General features: G+C 40.0%; 1 protein-coding gene across 2 annotated transcripts in view; it reads left to right on the forward strand.

Annotated features, from left to right (window-relative positions):
• Window positions 1-18541, forward strand: part of pdia5 (protein disulfide isomerase family A, member 5) — a 76432-nt gene that overhangs the window by 8055 nt on the left and 49836 nt on the right. For both annotated transcript variants that reach the window (XM_085435175.1, XM_085435176.1), the window contains exons 2-3: window positions 7446-7572; window positions 10559-10646. In XM_085435175.1, coding sequence (XP_085291301.1) covers window positions 7446-7572; window positions 10559-10646 — 215 coding nt within the window. The remainder of the gene's footprint in view (window positions 1-7445; window positions 7573-10558; window positions 10647-18541) is intronic.

Below are 18541 nucleotides of genomic sequence, written 5' to 3' on the forward strand. Positions count from 1 at the left end.
TTCTCATATTAATATTTTGAAGTAGGAAAAATATATTAAATCAGCTATTTTTATCTTATCAGGTAACACCTACCACTGGACACATCCCTAAATTTCAGCATGTTCAGATAATGTATTAATGTAATGTTCATCAGATAGTCAGAAATGACAGGAAAATGCAACATAGTTATATGTACAACACAGTGCTGGTTGGTATGACTGTAAAAAGGTTCTATTGAATTTTGGTGCTCTCACAGTTTTGTCATTATTATTATTATTATTATTATTATTATTATTATTATTATTATTATTATTATTATAGATAATCAGGCTTTTCAACTGATTTAAAACAGACCATACTTCGATCAGGATTATATTTTTTCTCCTTATCTTTAAAGCCAGTATTAAAACACATCTTTTAAAGGTTGCCTGTTCTGTTGATGCATTGACTTTTAATTCTATGGTGTTTTCCAATTTTATGCATACTGTGATTTTGCTATTTAATTGTGTCCTTGAGTGTCTTGAAAGATGCCTATAAATAAAAGTTATTATTTTTATTATTACTATATTGAACATAAGTGTTTGTATTATGATAAAAAACTAATTAAATAAAACCACACAATGAAAACAATTACAAAAATATGCTCTTAACCCTGTAAGGTCAAGTGGATCAAATTTGATACATACATTTTTTTTAAAAAAAAGATCTCTATGTAATCAGCCGCCACAAATGCTAATATAAGAAAAAAAGCACAATTTTGACAGTAAATCTCAGTTTTCTACATGATAAAGAAATATTGCTGTAGTAAATTAAAGAAATTGGTTTATCTATTAGTTTGGTGTAGTGTGATTGAGAATGGGGGAGGCAGAAAAAACAGAGTGATTCTGAACCCTGGGCATTATATTTGACACCCCTGATATAAAGTTACAGAGCTCAGGTTTTTGGTAATTAGTAGTCCATCAATGCATTGTATTACAGAGCTTCCTGCTGTAGTTAATTTGCTGTATTGTGGGGTTTTTGTTTTTTTTGAGACTATATGCTAATCAGCAGCAGTCATAACTTAATATGAAGTGTTATATTTTGGATTGAACAGAATAAATATTATTATTATTATGTATTATTTTCAACTTTCTTTGTTGTGGTTTCAGTACTTCCTGTGATAACTCAGACTGAATGTAATCTTAATGACAAATTAATTTTAAGACTTTCACATCAGACTGAAGGTGATTGACCCTTTGCCTATCAGTAATGTCAACTGACAGCATAATGATTCAGTGTGCTAGCATAAGGATACATGTGTTTGCTTAGTAAATACGTTGCTCACTTAACGATTTCAATATGAAATTCCATCCATATGTCTTCTTCCGCTTATCTGGGGCTGGGTTGTGGGGGCAGCAGCCCAAGCAGAGAAGCCCAAACCTCCCTCTGTGTCCTGGGTCTGCCCCGGGCCTCCTCCCTGTGGGACATGCCGGGAACACCTTACCCAGGAGCCATCTTTGTTAGATGCCCAAACCACCTCAACTGGCTCCTTTTGATGTGACGGAGTAGCTTTCTACTCTGAGCTCCTCCCGGATGCCCGAACTTCTCAGACTATCTCTAAAGGAGAGGCCAGCCACCCTTCAGAGGAAGCCCATTTCCACCGCTTGTATCCGCGATCACGTTCCTTTGGTCACTACCCACAGCTCGTGACCATAGAAATTTATAGCTTCGCTTTAACACTCAGCTCTCTTCACTACAACAGACTGGCACAGCGTCCGCATCACTGCAGCCGCAGCATCGATCCGTCTGTCGATCTCCCGCTCCCATCTCCCGTCACTAGTGAACAAGAACTTGTCCCTGTCCTGGGCATTCCACCCTTTTTCCATGGCCTCAGATTTGGAGGTGCTGATTCTCATTCCCACCGCTTCACACTCGGCTGCGAACCGTTCCAAAGTGAGCTGGAGGCCATCACCTGATGGATCCAACAGAACCACATCATCCGCAAAAAGCAGAAATGGGATTCTGAGACCACCCAAGGGAAAGCCCTCCGCCACTTGGCTGCACCTAGAAATTCTGTCCATAAAAATTATGAACAGAATAAGTGACAAAGGGCAGCATTGGCAGAGCCCATCACCCACCAGGAATGAGTCCAACTTATAGCCAACTATGCAGACCAAGCACTTGCAACGGTTGTACTGTATAAGGATGAATGGCCCATAGCAATGGGCCAGACACCACATACTCCCAGAGCACCTGAATTCAAATAAAAAAAATAAATAAATAAAAACTCAGCTTTTTGTGACACATGCAGGAGTTTCTCTGTCCTGCATCTATTATGAAATTAGAACACATCAGGTTTAAGTTTGCATTAAAGCTTTCATGATACGGTGTATCGTAAAATGAATGTCAGGCCGTACAGGACAGGTACAGTATTCAGTGTAGGGTGTCATTCTGCTGATTACCTAAGATTAAATGCCAGGTGTCCGTGTCTCTTTACTCTGGACTAGGCTGTAAAACTTGTGAATAGAGTCGGTACGAGTTAATGAGTCAGTGAAACCTATTTCTGTCTGATGATAGCGATACTTCTGTTTTTGAGCATTGGTGAGTCTTTCTGTGAAGTGGGTCAAACAGATTTAGGCGCTTGAACAGACTCATCAATGACAGTGGGGACATGAGCACTTTTAAGAAGCATACATCTTCTTAGTTTTCATCATAAGCAATTATCAATAGGAGATAAACATTAGGTGCAATTGTAAAATATTAGTTTCAGATCAGTTTCTGCTGGGCGGTAGTGGCTTGCTGCTTGTGATCCATTTAAGTCAAGCTTTAATCATTAACCATTCGATTTTTATGGACCACAGTAGCCTGATTGCACAAGTGATTGAGTGTTCAGAAACCATAGACATATTCATGAAATTTACATTCCACTTAGCAATCGTCATGTGGGTCAGTTACTAGAAATTCAGGGGAAAAATAGATCATTATGCCCTCATGGTAATATATATACATTTGCATATGCAATTCACCAATCTTCTCAGACTGTAGCACAGTGCACCATGTAATTCCCCCCCCATAAATACATCATCTTGATTCAAAGACTGCTTTGAAACCATAGATGACTATTTATGAATATGCTAATTTCTTTCCTGGTACTGATACTGAATGCATCATGCTCCATTTTAACCTGTTCAAGATCTTTTTTGAATTAGAAGAGTTTAAGGATGAACATAATAAAGACTAATGTCTCCAAAAATGGAACATTTTCACATATTTTCAATAAATAACCAAATAAATTAATCACATTCTTTAAATCTGATGCAAATAATGAAAAATGTTCATTTTTAGAATGATTTACTGTACAAAGTATGTTGTGGGCTCGTTTAACTTCTGTCTCCATAAGACTAAAAGAACAAGAATTTGCTATGAATACATGGGGAGTTGAACTGAATGATTGCGATACCAAGGCAACTGTTTCAAGACTGCTATTATCTGATAGGAAATGGTGTCCTGTACTTATTATACTTATGTACTCTTACATTTATCATCAATAATTGCTATTTATTGCACAAGGCTACCAACTACAGAAAGAAAAGCACTGCCAGCATTCAGCGAATAAGCCAAAGGCTGTGAAAAGGAACCACATTCTCATTCCAACTATTCTTTTTCAGTTACTTTTAACCCACATCTCATCTGATTGCACTTGAAGTTTAACCTCTGCGTTCTTCTAGTTTAGCCTTCTATACATGTGCCCGACTGTAATAAAACTAGCATAAATCATTGGTGGTGTGGTAAATGGCCTGTATTTGTATAGCGCTTTTACTAGTCCCTAAGGACCCCAAAGCGCTTTACACATCCAGTCATCCACCCATTCACACACTCGTGATGGCAAGCTACATTGTACCCACACCCGCACTGACAGAGGCGAGGCTGCCGGACACTGGCGCCACCGGGCCCTCTGACCACCACCAGTAGGCAACGGCGAACTCCCAACTCTTGAGCCACGATCGCCCGTATGGTAATGCTGCTTCTCAATAGGCCTGTCACTTTTGAAGGCTGTCTTGTTATTTCTATTATTGCACATCTACCACTTGAAGATGACACACACTTTGGATGGTGTAAGGCGCTTATAAAGAACAATAACAGACTTTGACAGTAGAAAAATCTGTTTCTCTCCTTGAGTTTTGCAAAAACACCAGTTACCAGCAGACCTTTACTGGAATCCAACCTTTCAGTTTAAAGTTCATCTCTTGACGAACTGTTTTACTTCATTAAACCAAGCTTTGTTGGCCTAATCACTTTGTTCCTTAAAACAGCCAAATTAGGAAATTTTGTTCCAATTGCTGGAAACTCTCTGAAATATCAAACATAGCTGGAAGGTCTGAAAGTTAGCTCTGGAAAGTTTCTAACTTTTGCCAAAGATGGCAGCTTGCTTCATATTAGACAGAACTGTCGATTCATTAAATCCTATTTCCATCTTCAGTCAGATATTCCTAGTCAGTCACTAAAGATGACCATCTAACGTTGTTTTAACTCAACACCAGTGCATGTATATACATGGCTATGCAAATACTAGACTGATTAATGATTTACTGGCGTTTTAAGAGCCGAGAAGGACTAAACATAATAATATGAGGCTAGACAAGCAGAGGCCTATAGCAGATGGACTCCTATTTGACTCTAGACTACTTTAATATGCAGAGGTTTTTATGGTCATCTTAATGACATCCCCACTTGGGTTGTGTTTGTCCAAAGGATATTGCTCCAGAAGTCTTGTGGTTTCTTCAGATCCAAACTTAATGCAAATCTAACCTGTGCTGCCATGTTCCTTTTACAGCGAAGAGTGTTTCTCCTTTACAACTCTTGCAAAAAAGCCATACTTGCTCAGTCGTTTTCTAATTGTGCTGAACTTTAACATTTAGTATACTAGCTGAGGCCTGTAACTTCTCTGAGTGTTTTGCAGTCTGAACTTGGGGTGAACTGGCTGGCATGTTCAGCTCCTGGGAAGACTGACTGGTCTTGAATGTTTTTCATGTGTGAATAATCTCAATCTGGACTTCAAATTGTTTGGAAAGGCCTTTTAACCCCCTCACAGCTTACTGAGCAGCAGCAATTGCTTCTGTAAGATCACTGCTGATGTCTTTACCTTAGTATTGTGCTAACACACATCTTACCAGACCACCCAACTCCCAAAACTTCTGCTTTTACAGTTGCGGTCGCTCTTGCTAATGATCAGTTAATTAAATGTATTTAATTAGCAGCATCTGTTTACTCCTTACCCAGTAAAGGAAACAGCCTGTGTGTGAAAGCCTTACTGCTAAGACTTTATATAAATGCAAAATAAATGGATTATAGTGCCAAAGTGGTTTGAAGTACTGTTTTGCTCTAACACAGGGTCATTTTGAGTCCTTTTTCAACTCAAATGTGAATTAGCAGGACGCTCTTTTCAGAGCCACTTTTCAAGCCGACAGCAATTTAAAAAGAAAAACAAAAGAACAAAAGAATGAGTGTGGTAATAATTTGATTATTACAATGAATGTTGGTTTGAGAAACTCGCAGTGCTCCTCTTGCGCAGAGCAAAGACTCATGGTGTCAATGTATTTATTGTCATTTTTTCTATTTGTTTCCCCATCATTTCGTTTTCATTAAGATCTATGTCTGAGTTCCGTGGTGCACTATGTGTTATGTTGCACCACTTTACTTGGTTACTTGATTGGGAAAGGAACAAACAGCTCCATTGGTGGCTTGATAAAAGCTACCTTCAGCTCCTCCCCTGTCACAAGGGGTCACCACAGCAGGTACCACATCTTTCTTTTTTACGCCAGGTAGTCTTCCTGATGCAACCTTAAAAGGGTTTTGCATCTCTAGCTGGAACTGCACCAGCAACCTTTCACTTGCCAAGCAATTGTGGAAACCAGGGGTGGGGAACTTCAGGCCTCAGGGGCTGGTGTCCTGCAGGTTTTAGATGTGTCCTTGATCCAACACAGCTGATTTAAATGGATTAAAAAAAAAACCCACCTCAACATGCCATGAAGTTCTCCAGAGGCCTGGTAATGAACTAATCATTTGGCTCAGATGTGTGTTGACCCAGGGTGAGATCTAAATCCTGCAGGACACCGGCCCTTGAGGCCTGGAGTTCCCCACCCCTGGTTAGACCGTTAGACTATGGATCCACCATTTATGGCTTTATGTTCGTCATTATGTGTCTCAGAAGAACAGTTTCAGAACATCATTGAATATTTAGGAACTGATTAAGCAAGAATCAAATTTGGTTAACTTGACTCTAATCCTTCTTGGGGACCATGAAGCACCATATTTCCTGTCTTAGATAAAAAAAAGGCAGCCTGCCTCCTCATCCTTATCTCGCCTCCATCCTGCTGTCATAACCACTGAATGCCAACCTATTTAGACAAGTGTCACCCAGGTAGCCTCTAATTATCCCGCCCTTTGCCATCTGCTTCCCATGGGTCCAAAACAAATGCTTACACAGCTCGTGTTTATCTTGTCACATCAGTGTAATAAGACCACTGCACAAGTTACAAAACATAAACAGACCCCAGCCCTATATTTAATATTCCTCACGTTATATATGATACTGTGTGCAATATGGGGTATTTAAGTTGCCTCCTCTAAGCCTTTTAAGCTCTGTGTTCATTTTGAAGTTTACAGATGGTTTACAGAAAACAGTTTCTTTTTGTTCCTTGTAGTCTCACAACAGGAGAAAATCAAGTGGAGAATTAAAATTAGAAAGTAAGCCTGACAGGTGCTTGTTTCCAGGTTATAACAGCCGTCACTGAGGGAGCAGGCCATGTTTGATGTCTAATTTAGTTCTCCGTAGGCAGAAATGAAGGGCTTTTTAATGAATGGGGATGGCAGAGAGATGATTACAATGCACGGAAATAACTTTATATGGCAGAGTATAACCAGTCTACTCTCTCTCTCGCTCTTTTTAATTCCATAATTTGTCTTTGATTAAAGTGCACGCCTCTCAGTGTGGGATTTGTTTTCCATATTAGGCCTTTCACAGTATTAGCTCACCTACCAGTGTCTGAAAAGTTAAAGGAGCCATTCAGACTAATGATACAAATCCCCTCCTGTTGCCGTCTGCTGAACCCACTCTCTGTATAGGAGGATTTTTATAAGCAAAATTCTGTCTCGTTTGTACCATTGTAAAGGAAAGATAATCAGTAACTGTATAAATGTATATAAGAGCATCAACACTGCATGTCTGGTTCAAGGAATACTCGGTAAATAGTGTGTGTTTTTATGAGTGGGGCTTGTGGTTTCATAAGGACTAGGTCATCAAAAATGATCCTGCTGGACCACTTAATGTATAAAGTGAATACTTATCTAACCTGAAAACACTGACTTATTGATTTGTTCTGAAATGGGCTAATTTACTAAATAATAATTTGTCTTTTTTCTACATTTAATGCTATGGAGAGATCTTATTGTGGTAATATTCGTGAATGTGTGTGTGTTTCACCAGGTGTGGCTCCTGTCAGTGCTGGAGGCAGTGAAGGTGTCTCCTCTCATAGAGAAAGTCAGTGACCACAAAGACTTCAAGAAGCTGCTCAGGACGAGAACAAATGTTCTGGTGCTCTACACGGAAACAGGTCAGAGAAGGCAGCCATCTCGTCGTGATCGGTATACCATAAATGGATGCAGATTTTTCCACCAACACGCACGCGACAAATTCACTCATTTAGTTTTTGCTGCTGTGTCTGTCAAAGGAGGGGTTGGGGATAAACAATCGTGTTAATGGCTGGTGGATAATGCCGGTATTATCTCAGTAACTCTCAAACACTGTCGCTGTAGAGGTTGTTGTGGAGTGCCGGAAAACAACGTGCATTTCATACACATGCATTGTGTTAACAAAAGTGGTAACTATGGCTGCACAGCTATGGCTAACATGATTATCGCAATTATTTTTGAGCAGTGTTGAGATCAGCATTATTTGTCATGATTATCCATTGCTTTTTAGTGTGATACAAATGTCACGCAAACACAGCAGCACTTTCACATCCATGTTGTGCGGCATTCCCGCTAAATAAAACCGGTCCCGTTTAGTGGACACGCGTCTTTTGGGGAAATGCAACGTGGGTGACGTCAGTGCATCTTTGCGAGCTGACGCGCTGCACAGACTGGCTTTTATGGATTTGATGTGCAACCGCTGCATTGTTTTCCTTTGCCTTCATTCATTCACCAAGTTCACATAGATGAGTGAGTTAGTTGTATTGCTTTGCACTGCAGGCACAACTCTCCACCACTGTTTGCATACGATTTGTTCCTGATTAACACCACTTGCATTTCCAAACAACACATGGTGATCGCTTCTAGGGACAAGGTCTTCAGCTTTTGCTACGACAGACATTTGATTGATTGTTCGATTTTGTATGACTAGCTCTGTGTTATATCACTGCAGTTAAGGGTGCCTAGCAAACTTTGCACTAAACAATGCAGGGAACAGCTGTGACTTGAGTTTTCAGTATCACCAGATTGTGTTCATTTAATTGTGGGAAGCCAAATATATCATTAAGAATACAATTTTATTAATTGTGCAACCCTAGTGATAACCATCATGAAATTGCACGTTTTAGCATATTTTATGATTTGAGATTGAGGGCGTGCAATGTCATGTTATTGTCAGAGAAGGTAAGAATGAAATTTGCAATTTCCGGAAGCCTTAGTTACTAGTTACTTAGTTACTACATCTAAGTGTATTATTTTTAAGAGCATCCTAAATTGTGTACAGTCAGATGCCTCTTAAGAGCTGTTTCCTTCAATTGTGGGTGTGTAAGTGCAGCTGATGCGCAACATCCCGACAATTCACCTTCAGGGGTTCAAAAAGGCCAGATTCACAGAGTTGGATTAAGAGAACTTGAGGGGTGCGTGCCTGTTAACTGTATGTGCCGCTGATTGTCTTTTGTTATGATTTTTGCTCTTGTACGTGGAAACTGTGATTTTTGTAGAGGGAAAACACCAAATTAATTAAAATTCCATTAATCGCCCGCTCTAATTAGGAAGTGGTTTTGTGGAGTGGTACTTTGCCCAAATTCGATAGCATTCATTAAAAAACATTCTAGCACAGTATCTTCAAATGGATTCAGAAACAATGTTTTGCCCAGCTTTAGCCTCTAGCTCGCTTTCAAAGAATGATCGCAGTGGTCTGTTTCAATAAGGAAATTGGAAATGCTTATGGAATTAAAGAGTAGCTGTTAAATAGAAGCTAAAATGGTCAAATATAATTATACAGCTCTAAAGTACATTTTGTTTCCTGCTATCCATTAGCGAACGCTTACGCACCCCAGCAGCTTCTAATTCCATTTTGCAGATTTCCAAGAAGGAGTTCTTCCTGTTCATAATAAAAAAGAAGCAAACTTATATTGCTCAATAATCCACAGAGGACTCTGAGGCCTCTTTATAGCCACAGATATATTTCTTGATTAATGAGCCATATCGGCCTATATTAGCCCATTGGCTTCTATGTATCCAGCTGCGCATCGGATTGATCACCGGCTGTAACTTCACCCAGACATTCCTGCTTTAAAGTCACTGAAAATTGCCCTCATGTAGGCCTCGATTATACCTCAAGGCACTTCACATTCATTCCCCCCTGATTAAACACAACCGTGCCCTGTTCTGTGTTCACCACCAGCCTCTGCAGTCAGTCACATCCCTGCTGAGTTTTGATCTGGTTGGTATTCATCATCCTTAACGCTGTCAACCAGTCGGTACCTGCTCACCTCCTATTCCGTACAATACCCTGATCCTGAGTTGCCAGATGTTTTTGTTGCCAACTCCAAGGCAGAACCCTGGGAAGTTGTGGCAGTGCCCTTACATCTAAATATAGTCTTTGCCTGGAGCATTGTGAGGAGCTGTTTTCTTTATGCAGTGAAAAACGCACATTTGGCTTCAGGGGAGTATAAAAATGATGTACTGCGTTGCACAAGAGCTGGAATATTACACTTTGTTTACTTTACTCAAAGGGATGTACCTAACTTGACGTAGCTGATGAAAATCAGTAACATTACACAGTGTTATTCTAGCTGGTGCAGTTTATATCCCACTAGTTTCTCTTTCTTAACACAGAAGGCAAGCTGCACAGCTCAGCCATATTGTGAGATATTGTGCACGTTTCCGGTGGTTGCGAACGCTCTAAACTCGGCGATCCCACACAAACCTTGCTGTTGGGATCATGCAGTTGGTGCAAACATGTTTGCTATGCTTTCCCATTTGTCGCACCGTTAGAGAGTGCTTCATTAGATCCAGAGTCTTTGTGTCGCCTTATAATCCTTCCATCTCCTGTTTAGTCACACTATTGTAAGATTTTGAAAGCTGATGTAACTTAAACCCCCTCGCTGAGCCCATCCGTTGAAAGGTAGTAGAAAATGCTCCCCCGTCACCCTTCTAACCCAAACTCAGCGATGTCTTTCTTCGTCACTCGGTGCTTTAGAAAGATGGTGAGCTCCACTGTAACTCGATTCTTTTTCTCTGTGCTTGTCATGACAGTGTCTCCTGTGTCTCATGGCTCTGGGTTGTCCTGGGCTATCGAGTGGCTTTGGTAAAAAGGCTTGACTGCGCTTTATTCTGTGTCTGTAGCTACATCAGGGGACTCCCACCTGAAACTGCTTTCTGATGTCGCCCAGACGGTGAAGGGCCAAGGGACTATTGCCTGGGTCAACTGTGGGTAAGTAAGGGGGTGATTTGAAAAACACATTCTAAGACTTCTTTCTCTATAAGTCTAAGACTCCCTGACATTACAGACTGTTTTGTCCTAGAAATTTTCTGACAGCAACTATAAGGCCAGAGCAATTTACTCCTCCCAAGAGTGTCTCTGCCACCATCCATCTGCAGAATAATTTATGGCTTTTCCACTGGGGTGTAAATGGCCTCGTCTCACTGGTTCTACTGGCACAATCTGACAGGAGGCCACTCACTTATTAAAGCTATTGAAGTTTTTAGTCTAATGTATTACATCTCTTTACACCATTTTAGTTCTTCCTTTTCACTGGGTCTCTTTCTTTCTGTTTTTGTTTTGTTTTGTTTTTTGAAAAGGTAAATAAATGCTAATCACGTCTCTTGCTTAAAGCTATATGCTAATTCTCAGGTGAGGGCGCCACGTAATTATGGTTCATACAGTTTTTTTTTCTCTGCATTTAATTTTTTACCTTAAGTTTTTTTGCATGTTTGAAAAAAAACTGGTTGCATTAGTCATGTGTGTAATTTCAATTTATTAGTCAATTCAGTTCAATTTATTAGTTGATTTCATTGCTTAAAAATCAATCGATACTTGTGCCAATAACACAATTTTGGTGTTTTAAAAAAATGCTAAATGCTGCCATAGTTTACCTCAAGAAATATTTTTCAAAGCCTTTTTTCATTTAACATTAAAAACAGAGCTTCTCTCAGACATAATTACAATATTTGAAGAGCTTAGAGGGAAGTCTAAACTTAATAATAAACACAAACAAGTCATCTTATAAAAAATCATCATCTAAGGCACAGGTCTCAAACTCCAGGCCTCGAGGCCCAGTGTCCTGCAAGTTTTTATTTCAATGGCTAAATTACCTCCTCAACATGTCTTAAGGTTCTCCAGAATCCTGGTAATGAACTAATCATTTGATTCAGGTGTGTTGAAACAGGGTGATAGCTAAAACCTGCAGGACACCCGCCCTTGAGGCCTGGAGCTCGACACCCCTGATCTAAGGAGATGAATCGAATCAGACTATTATAACTTCTTAATATCTCAATTGGTGGAGAATTTACACCAGAAATGGGCTCCATAGAGGCAAAATTTAAAATCTGAAATCAGATAACGATACAACAAACACATAACAATGATTATAATATAGAAGATTAATGCAAATATATATAAAAACAAAGAAGTTACATGGATTCAACAAAAATATTCTAGATGTGTGTTAAATGCAATGATTCGAAAGGGACCTTTGTTTTTCCATCGTGTGTGGGATGTGCAGATTGTGATGGGAAAAAGTATTTCTAAACCGGTCCCACTACAGCCTTAATTTTTAAATTCTTGGTTTAATCAATTATCAGTAAAGAATGAATGGATGCTGATGGGCCTTAGTCTGCTAAGAAGAAAACAAATGGGCTTATGGGTACAACAAATGTTGTCAAGCCTGCCATTAAAAAATTTAAAAAAAAAAAGTTTTTTAAGGGAAACTTTTGAATCTTTATGGGGAGCATTTATGGATTTTTGTCAACAATGGCCTGGTCTGAAGAGGATGTGGACAACTGACAGTTTTTCATACTTCCTCAATAAAGACGACGTTAAAAAAAAAAAGCTCCTGCTCTTTTTGAGAATAGTCAAATTGATATCGAATTTTTAAGATCAGTACTGATATTTGGTGGCTTCCAGTGTTCCGAGATATTGGCCAATATTCTTTCGGAAGCACGAAACATAAACAGATTTCCCTGAAATGTTTTATGTGTAGTTATTTCCCTTTCTAGCAGAGGCACTGTATGTCCAGGTTTTCTGTTTGTTTGTTCTACAGAAATTGTTTTTGGTTTTTTTTTAGTTTTGCTTTTGTTTTGCTTTTTTGCCAAAACTCAAAAGAAATTATGAGCCAATCACAAAACAAATCTGTGACCTGTCAACACCCCCAGATGTCATATAGGGTTTTAGTCTGTTTTGGCTGAGCCACAGTGAGAAATTTGTCTCTAAGCCACTCCAGTGTAGTCTCTAACTGCTTTAAGGTGAATCATTGCTCTGATCCCAGGTCACATGCAGGTTTTAAAGGACATCTGTGTCACTTAAATGTGACGGATGAATCCACATGATATGTGGTGAAACTGTTGCAAAACCACATTTTAGGGGGTTTTGGTCCTTTCGCTTAACAGTTAATTTAGTCATAAAGAAAAATAATTATGCACTTATCCCACACTTTTCCTTTAAAGGGAGAACAATCATGACTTTCTGGAAAACAACAATCCCAGGCTCGCTCTGTGGAACTGCTAAATGCTAGATACTTCGAAGACACAGACAAGAATTGTTTTCTCCAAGCATAACTTGGTTTTCTCCCCAGTGATCTGACTTGATCTTGTTGTTTTCCGTGCCCTTCTGATGTTCAGTTCCACTATTTCTTTTTACCTGTCAACCCATCACCTGTCTTCTTTGCCAGATGGGAAAGAACAGATCATAAAACAGGAAACTATGAGGAAGGGAGTAACTCCCCTTTGACACCTAGTGCACATGCCAACATTCACAATCTCTCTCAACCTTATCCGGGATTGAAGACCGGGCGGTTAGAAAGGAAAAGAAACTAAATACAAACCGGTGTGAAGGAATTGCCAGAGGCTTTGGTTTCCATGTTTCCCTACAAAGACACTCCACGATGCGTGTCTTTCTTGAGTGTTTACTTTTTGACTCACCTGCTGTTTTTTGTCAGGGAGACTATGGAATTATCTCTCTTCCTTCTCCAAGAACTCCAGCATTTAGGAGAGTGTGCGAATGCTAAGTAGAGATTCACACCGAGCCAGATTCCCGCCAGGGGAGCTAGAGCAAGCTGGGTTCATCACTACAGGACACATGGACCCAGTGCCAGGCTCTGTAGCAAAGCATTGTGCTTTTTGGCATATTTCTCGACAGTCTCAAATGGAGCGGTTCCAAGCTGAAGCTCCAGCTGAGAGCTCATGGTGGACAGAGGGAGAGAGAGTAGAGTGCATATCGCTGTGTGAGAATGGTCATCTCTGCCAACGAAGAGAGCCACAGAGGCCAGAATGACACACTTTGAACAGATGACAGGGACCTGAGTGTTGGCCAACTGGGATCCACCCGTGGGATGAATGATCTCATACAGGAAGAAAGGACAGGACTGGGCTGTCCCTCCTAAACTCCACTTCAAATGTAGCATAAACAGAGCATTGAAACATATATGATCCTGTAAGGCACAGTGTGAAAACCAGAACACAAACAAATGAAGGGATTAGGATTTGCGTTTTAGAAGAGTAATAATTGAATGGCGTGCAGAGCTTCATCCTCTTTGCGTGGTGAATCCATTATTAATCCTTTACAAAGTGGCTCTGTTGACTTTGGCCTAGTGTGAAGGTTTGGCTCCAACTTGTTACTTGAATCATTCGCTAGTCTTCAAAGTCAAGTATTGAACTTTTTTTTTCCTGTTAATTTACAGTTATGGAAAAATACATTTTTGCACAAGACTCCTTTGTAAAACCAAGTATGCCCCATGATTTATGAGTGTGTAGAGTTACCTTTAGCAGCATTGATGTGAAGTAACTGTTCTGTGTATAGTTTGATCAGTCACTCAGTCATTGTGGAGGAATGTTGGCCCACTCACACAATACCTTGTAATGACAGTAAATAAGTTAAAAAAAAAAAAAAAAGGTTTTCTTGAAATTCTTGCAAATTTGTTGAAAATAAAAACAAAAATCTAACACAGTATTTAAAGCCATTGCCATCACTGTGTAAATTGAGCTCAGGCACATTCTGCTTCCACCAAGCATCTGTCAGATATTTCTACAACTTGATTGGACTCCACCTGTGATTAGGGATGGGTACCGGTATCCGGTGCCATTATGGCACCGGTTCTGACATAAACGGTAGTAACCAGACCGAAAAGCAGCGCACATTTCGGTGCTTTTTTTTTTTTTTTACTGAAATGTCATACACTTTGGATTCTAGGTAATCATTTTACCTTTGCAAGGATAGTAGGCGGGGCCAGGTACGTATGTTCTTTTAGAGCAGAGCTACAGGTTAAAAATGTCCAAGGCGAAGCGGTCAAAAGTCTGGCTGTACTTCACAGCAAAAGATGCAAACTCAGCAGCCTGCAACAAGTGCTTTAAGGTGATACTGTGATACTGTGCAAAGGAGGTAACACCTTGAATCTGATGACGAACCTGGCGACGCATAGCATTTTTTAAAAGCCAAGAAATGCACCGAGTTAGCAACATCCCCCAAGAACCCGAAGAATAGAGTCCTGGCCCCTAGCCCTGCCAGTGTAGCAGAAATGATGAGGATGATGATGCAGCAGCAGCCGTTCTTCTCTGCGTGAGTAGCTTAATGTTGTTCGTGTGTAATTTACGTTGAGTAGGCTAACCACGTTATTACATTAATGCATGTAAGGTGAACTAGCAAACACCGTGGTAGTTACATGCTTCTTGTTTGATGGCAGATACTCCCTTCACCCTGGCCAAAAAAGCTAAAATGACCAAAGAAAAAGTGGAAAACAGCTGAACATGAGAGGTTTTTGGACAAAGTTTGTGGTTTGTTTTTTTTTGTTTTTTTTCCCATTCTTTAAGCACCGTTTAAGCACAGGCACCGTTTCAAAAGTACCGGTTTGGCACCGGTATCGGATAAAACCTAAACGATACCCATCCCTACCTGTGATAAATTCAGTTGGTTGGACAGGATTTAGAAAGGGACACACCTCTTTATTTAAAATCCCATTGTTGACAGTGCATGTCAGAGCACAAAACCAAGCCATGACGTCTAAGTCATTGTCTGTAGACCTTTGAGACAGGATTATATTGAGGCACAGATATGGGGAAGGGTACAGGGGAAAAAATGGCCTCCATCATCCATAAATGGAAGAAGTTTTGAACCACCAGGACTCTTCCTAGAGCCGGCCGCCCAGATAACCTGAGTAAGGTAGAAGGGCCTTGGTCAAGGAGGTGACTGAACAACCTGATGGTCACTTTAGCTCCAGCATTCCTCTGTGGATTGAGGAGAGCCTTGCAGAAGGATAACTATTCCTACAGCACTCTACCAATCAGGCTTGTGTCACCTGGCTACTACCATTCCTAAAGTGAGACATGGCCCTGTCGGCATCATGCTGTGGGGATGTTTTTCAGCAGCAGGAACTATGAAACGAGTCAGTATTGAGGAATAGCAGCAATGTACTGAAGCACCCTTGATTATAACCTGCTCCATGGAAATATGGACTAGGCTGAAAGTTCATCTTCAAACATGGCAATGACCTTAAGCACACAGCCAAGACAGCACCCGAGTGGCTTAGGGAACACTGTGTGAATGTCCTTGAGCGCCCCAGCTGGAACCCAGAATTGAACCCAATTCAACATCTCTGGAGAAATCTGAAAATGGGTGTGCTCTGATGCTCTCAATCCAACCTGATGGAGCTTGAGAGGTTCAGCAAAGAAGAATGGAAGAACAACAACAGGTGTGCCAAGCTTGAGGCATTATACTCAAAAAGACTTGAGGCCGTAATTGCTGTCGAAGGTGCTTTAACCAAGTACAAAGTAAAGGCTGTGAGTGCTTTTATAAATGTTATATTTATGTTTTTATTTGTAATAAATTTGCAAGAATTCTGTAACATGACACAACATGTGGTACAGGTGAAGCACTGTGGATACTTTCCAGACTCACTGTGTATTGTGCTAACATTGACATTTTTGATTTAAAAAAAAAATAATAATTTAATACTAATAGTGAAACATTAGTTTCGGAAATGAAAAACAACAAATTGCTCCTTTGATTTAACACATCCCAATAATTCCCTCAAAATATAATGGATTCAACCTGAGGCAAGTTAAATTGTATTTAATTGTATAAGATAATCCACATCGAAAACAGCACATCAGCTGAATTGCAAAATTACTATACGTTACTGTATAGTAATGTATAGTAGTAAACTTAGTAAACTTACTATACGTTTTGTATAAATCCAAAACATATAGTATAAACTAAGTGTGACCAATCCTGTTGCATTTCACATCATACCAACCACTGAAATATTAGTTGATGTTAATCCAAAGTTTAATGCAAGGCAGTTGTTCTAATGTAGTGGTCAAACCATTGTTGGGCTGCCATTCACTGCATTGTTTCCCTCAGTGGTGAACATCAGCAGTGTTGGGGAGTAACGGAATACATGTACCGCCGTTACGTATTTAGAATACAAAATATGAGTAACTGTATTCCGTTACAGTTACCGTTTAAAAAGGTGGTATTCAGAATACAGTTACTTTGTTGAAATAAATGGATTACACTGCGGTACTTTCCTGTTTCATTTTGCCGCGGGTCAGGACTGTTTGGGTTTTGTTTGACAGCTACGTTCTTTCATAGCTGGACTGGCCATCGGGCATACCGGGCATTTGCCCGGTGGGCCGCTGGCGATTTTTTGTTTTTATGGGCCGATGGATTTTTTTTTTTTTTTTTAGGAAGGGTATATATAATGAAAGGTGGTGGATTGGCCAATTGGTCATGATCGACTCTGGGCTGGACCAATTACAGCCGAGGAGGCCGGATGCACCCTCCCCCCTGTTTAGCAATCACGTGATTTTCGCGCATTGCATGCCGGGAACTCGTGGCAAAACAATCCAAGTACCGCATCAAATGCAAGCGTTTGCAGCACCGCAAAACGTTCATTCTCCGGTTCCAATACCTTCTTGTTTTTTCTTTGCCGCACAAAAAAGGAATGTACATAACAAAAGGAGAACAATGCCGGTCCGTACAAAGACAGACTCGACGAAAAGACAAAGAAAAGATACGAGGAAAAATCAAAGGAGTGAAAGGGTTAGACCCTTACGAGCACACAGAGGCAAGGCAAGGCAAGTTTATTTGTATAGCACAATTCAACAACAAGGTGATTCAAAGTGCTTTACAGAGACATTAAAAACAAGAACAAATAAAAAGCATGATTTAAAATTGATTAAAACAAGCAAATAAACTAACTAATTAACAAACAAACAAACAAACAACAGTATATAAAATCAAAACAGATAAAATCAGAACAGTAGATAAAATCAGTAGTTAAATGTAAGTTTTGAAATTTAAGCTTAAAGTGTGGATTTGGTGCTTTATTCAAATGCAGCTGAGAACAGGTGAGTCTTCAACCTGGATTTAAATAAACTGAGTGTTTCAGCTGATCTGAGGCTTTCTGGGAGTTTGTTCCAGATATAAGGAGCATAAAAGCTGAATGCAGCTTCTCCGTGTCTGGTTCTGACTCTGGGAACTGATAAAAGACCGGATCCAGATGACCTGAGGGATCTGGATGGTTCATACTGGGTCAGGAGGTCATTGATGTATTTTGGTCCTAAACCATTCACAGCTTTATAGACCAGCATCAGAACTTTAAAGTCTATCCTCTGACGGACAGGCAGCCAGTGTAAGGACCTCAGAGCTGGACTGATGTGGTCCACTTTTTTGGTCTTAGTGAGGACTCGAGCAGCAGAGTTCTGAATGAGCTGTAGTTGTCTGACTGATTTTTTAGGTAGACCTGTAAAGATGCTGTTACAGTAATCAAGCCTACTAAAGATGAATGCATGGACTAGTTTTTCCAGGTCCTGTTGAGACATCAGATCTTTTATCCTTGATATATTCTTGAGGTGATAGTAAGCTGACTTTGTTATTGTCTTAATGTGTTTTTCTAAGTTTAGGTCTGCATCCATCACTACACCCAAATTTCTCGCCTGGTTTGTGGTTTTTAGATGTATAGATTGAAGTTCTCTGGTGAAATGTAATCGTTTTTCTTTGGCGCCAAAGACTATTACCTCAGTTTTGTTTTTGTTTAGCTGGAGAAAATTGTGGCACAACCAGTCATTGATTTCCTCAATGCATTTACCAAGAGCCTGTACAGGGCCTCGGTCTCC

This window comes from Copadichromis virginalis, linkage group LG16, assembly GCF_057382275.1.
Source record: "Copadichromis virginalis isolate Kocher_CV1m ecotype Utaka linkage group LG16, C_Virginalis_male_GT1.1, whole genome shotgun sequence".
Lineage (NCBI taxonomy): Eukaryota > Metazoa > Chordata > Actinopteri > Cichliformes > Cichlidae > Copadichromis > Copadichromis virginalis.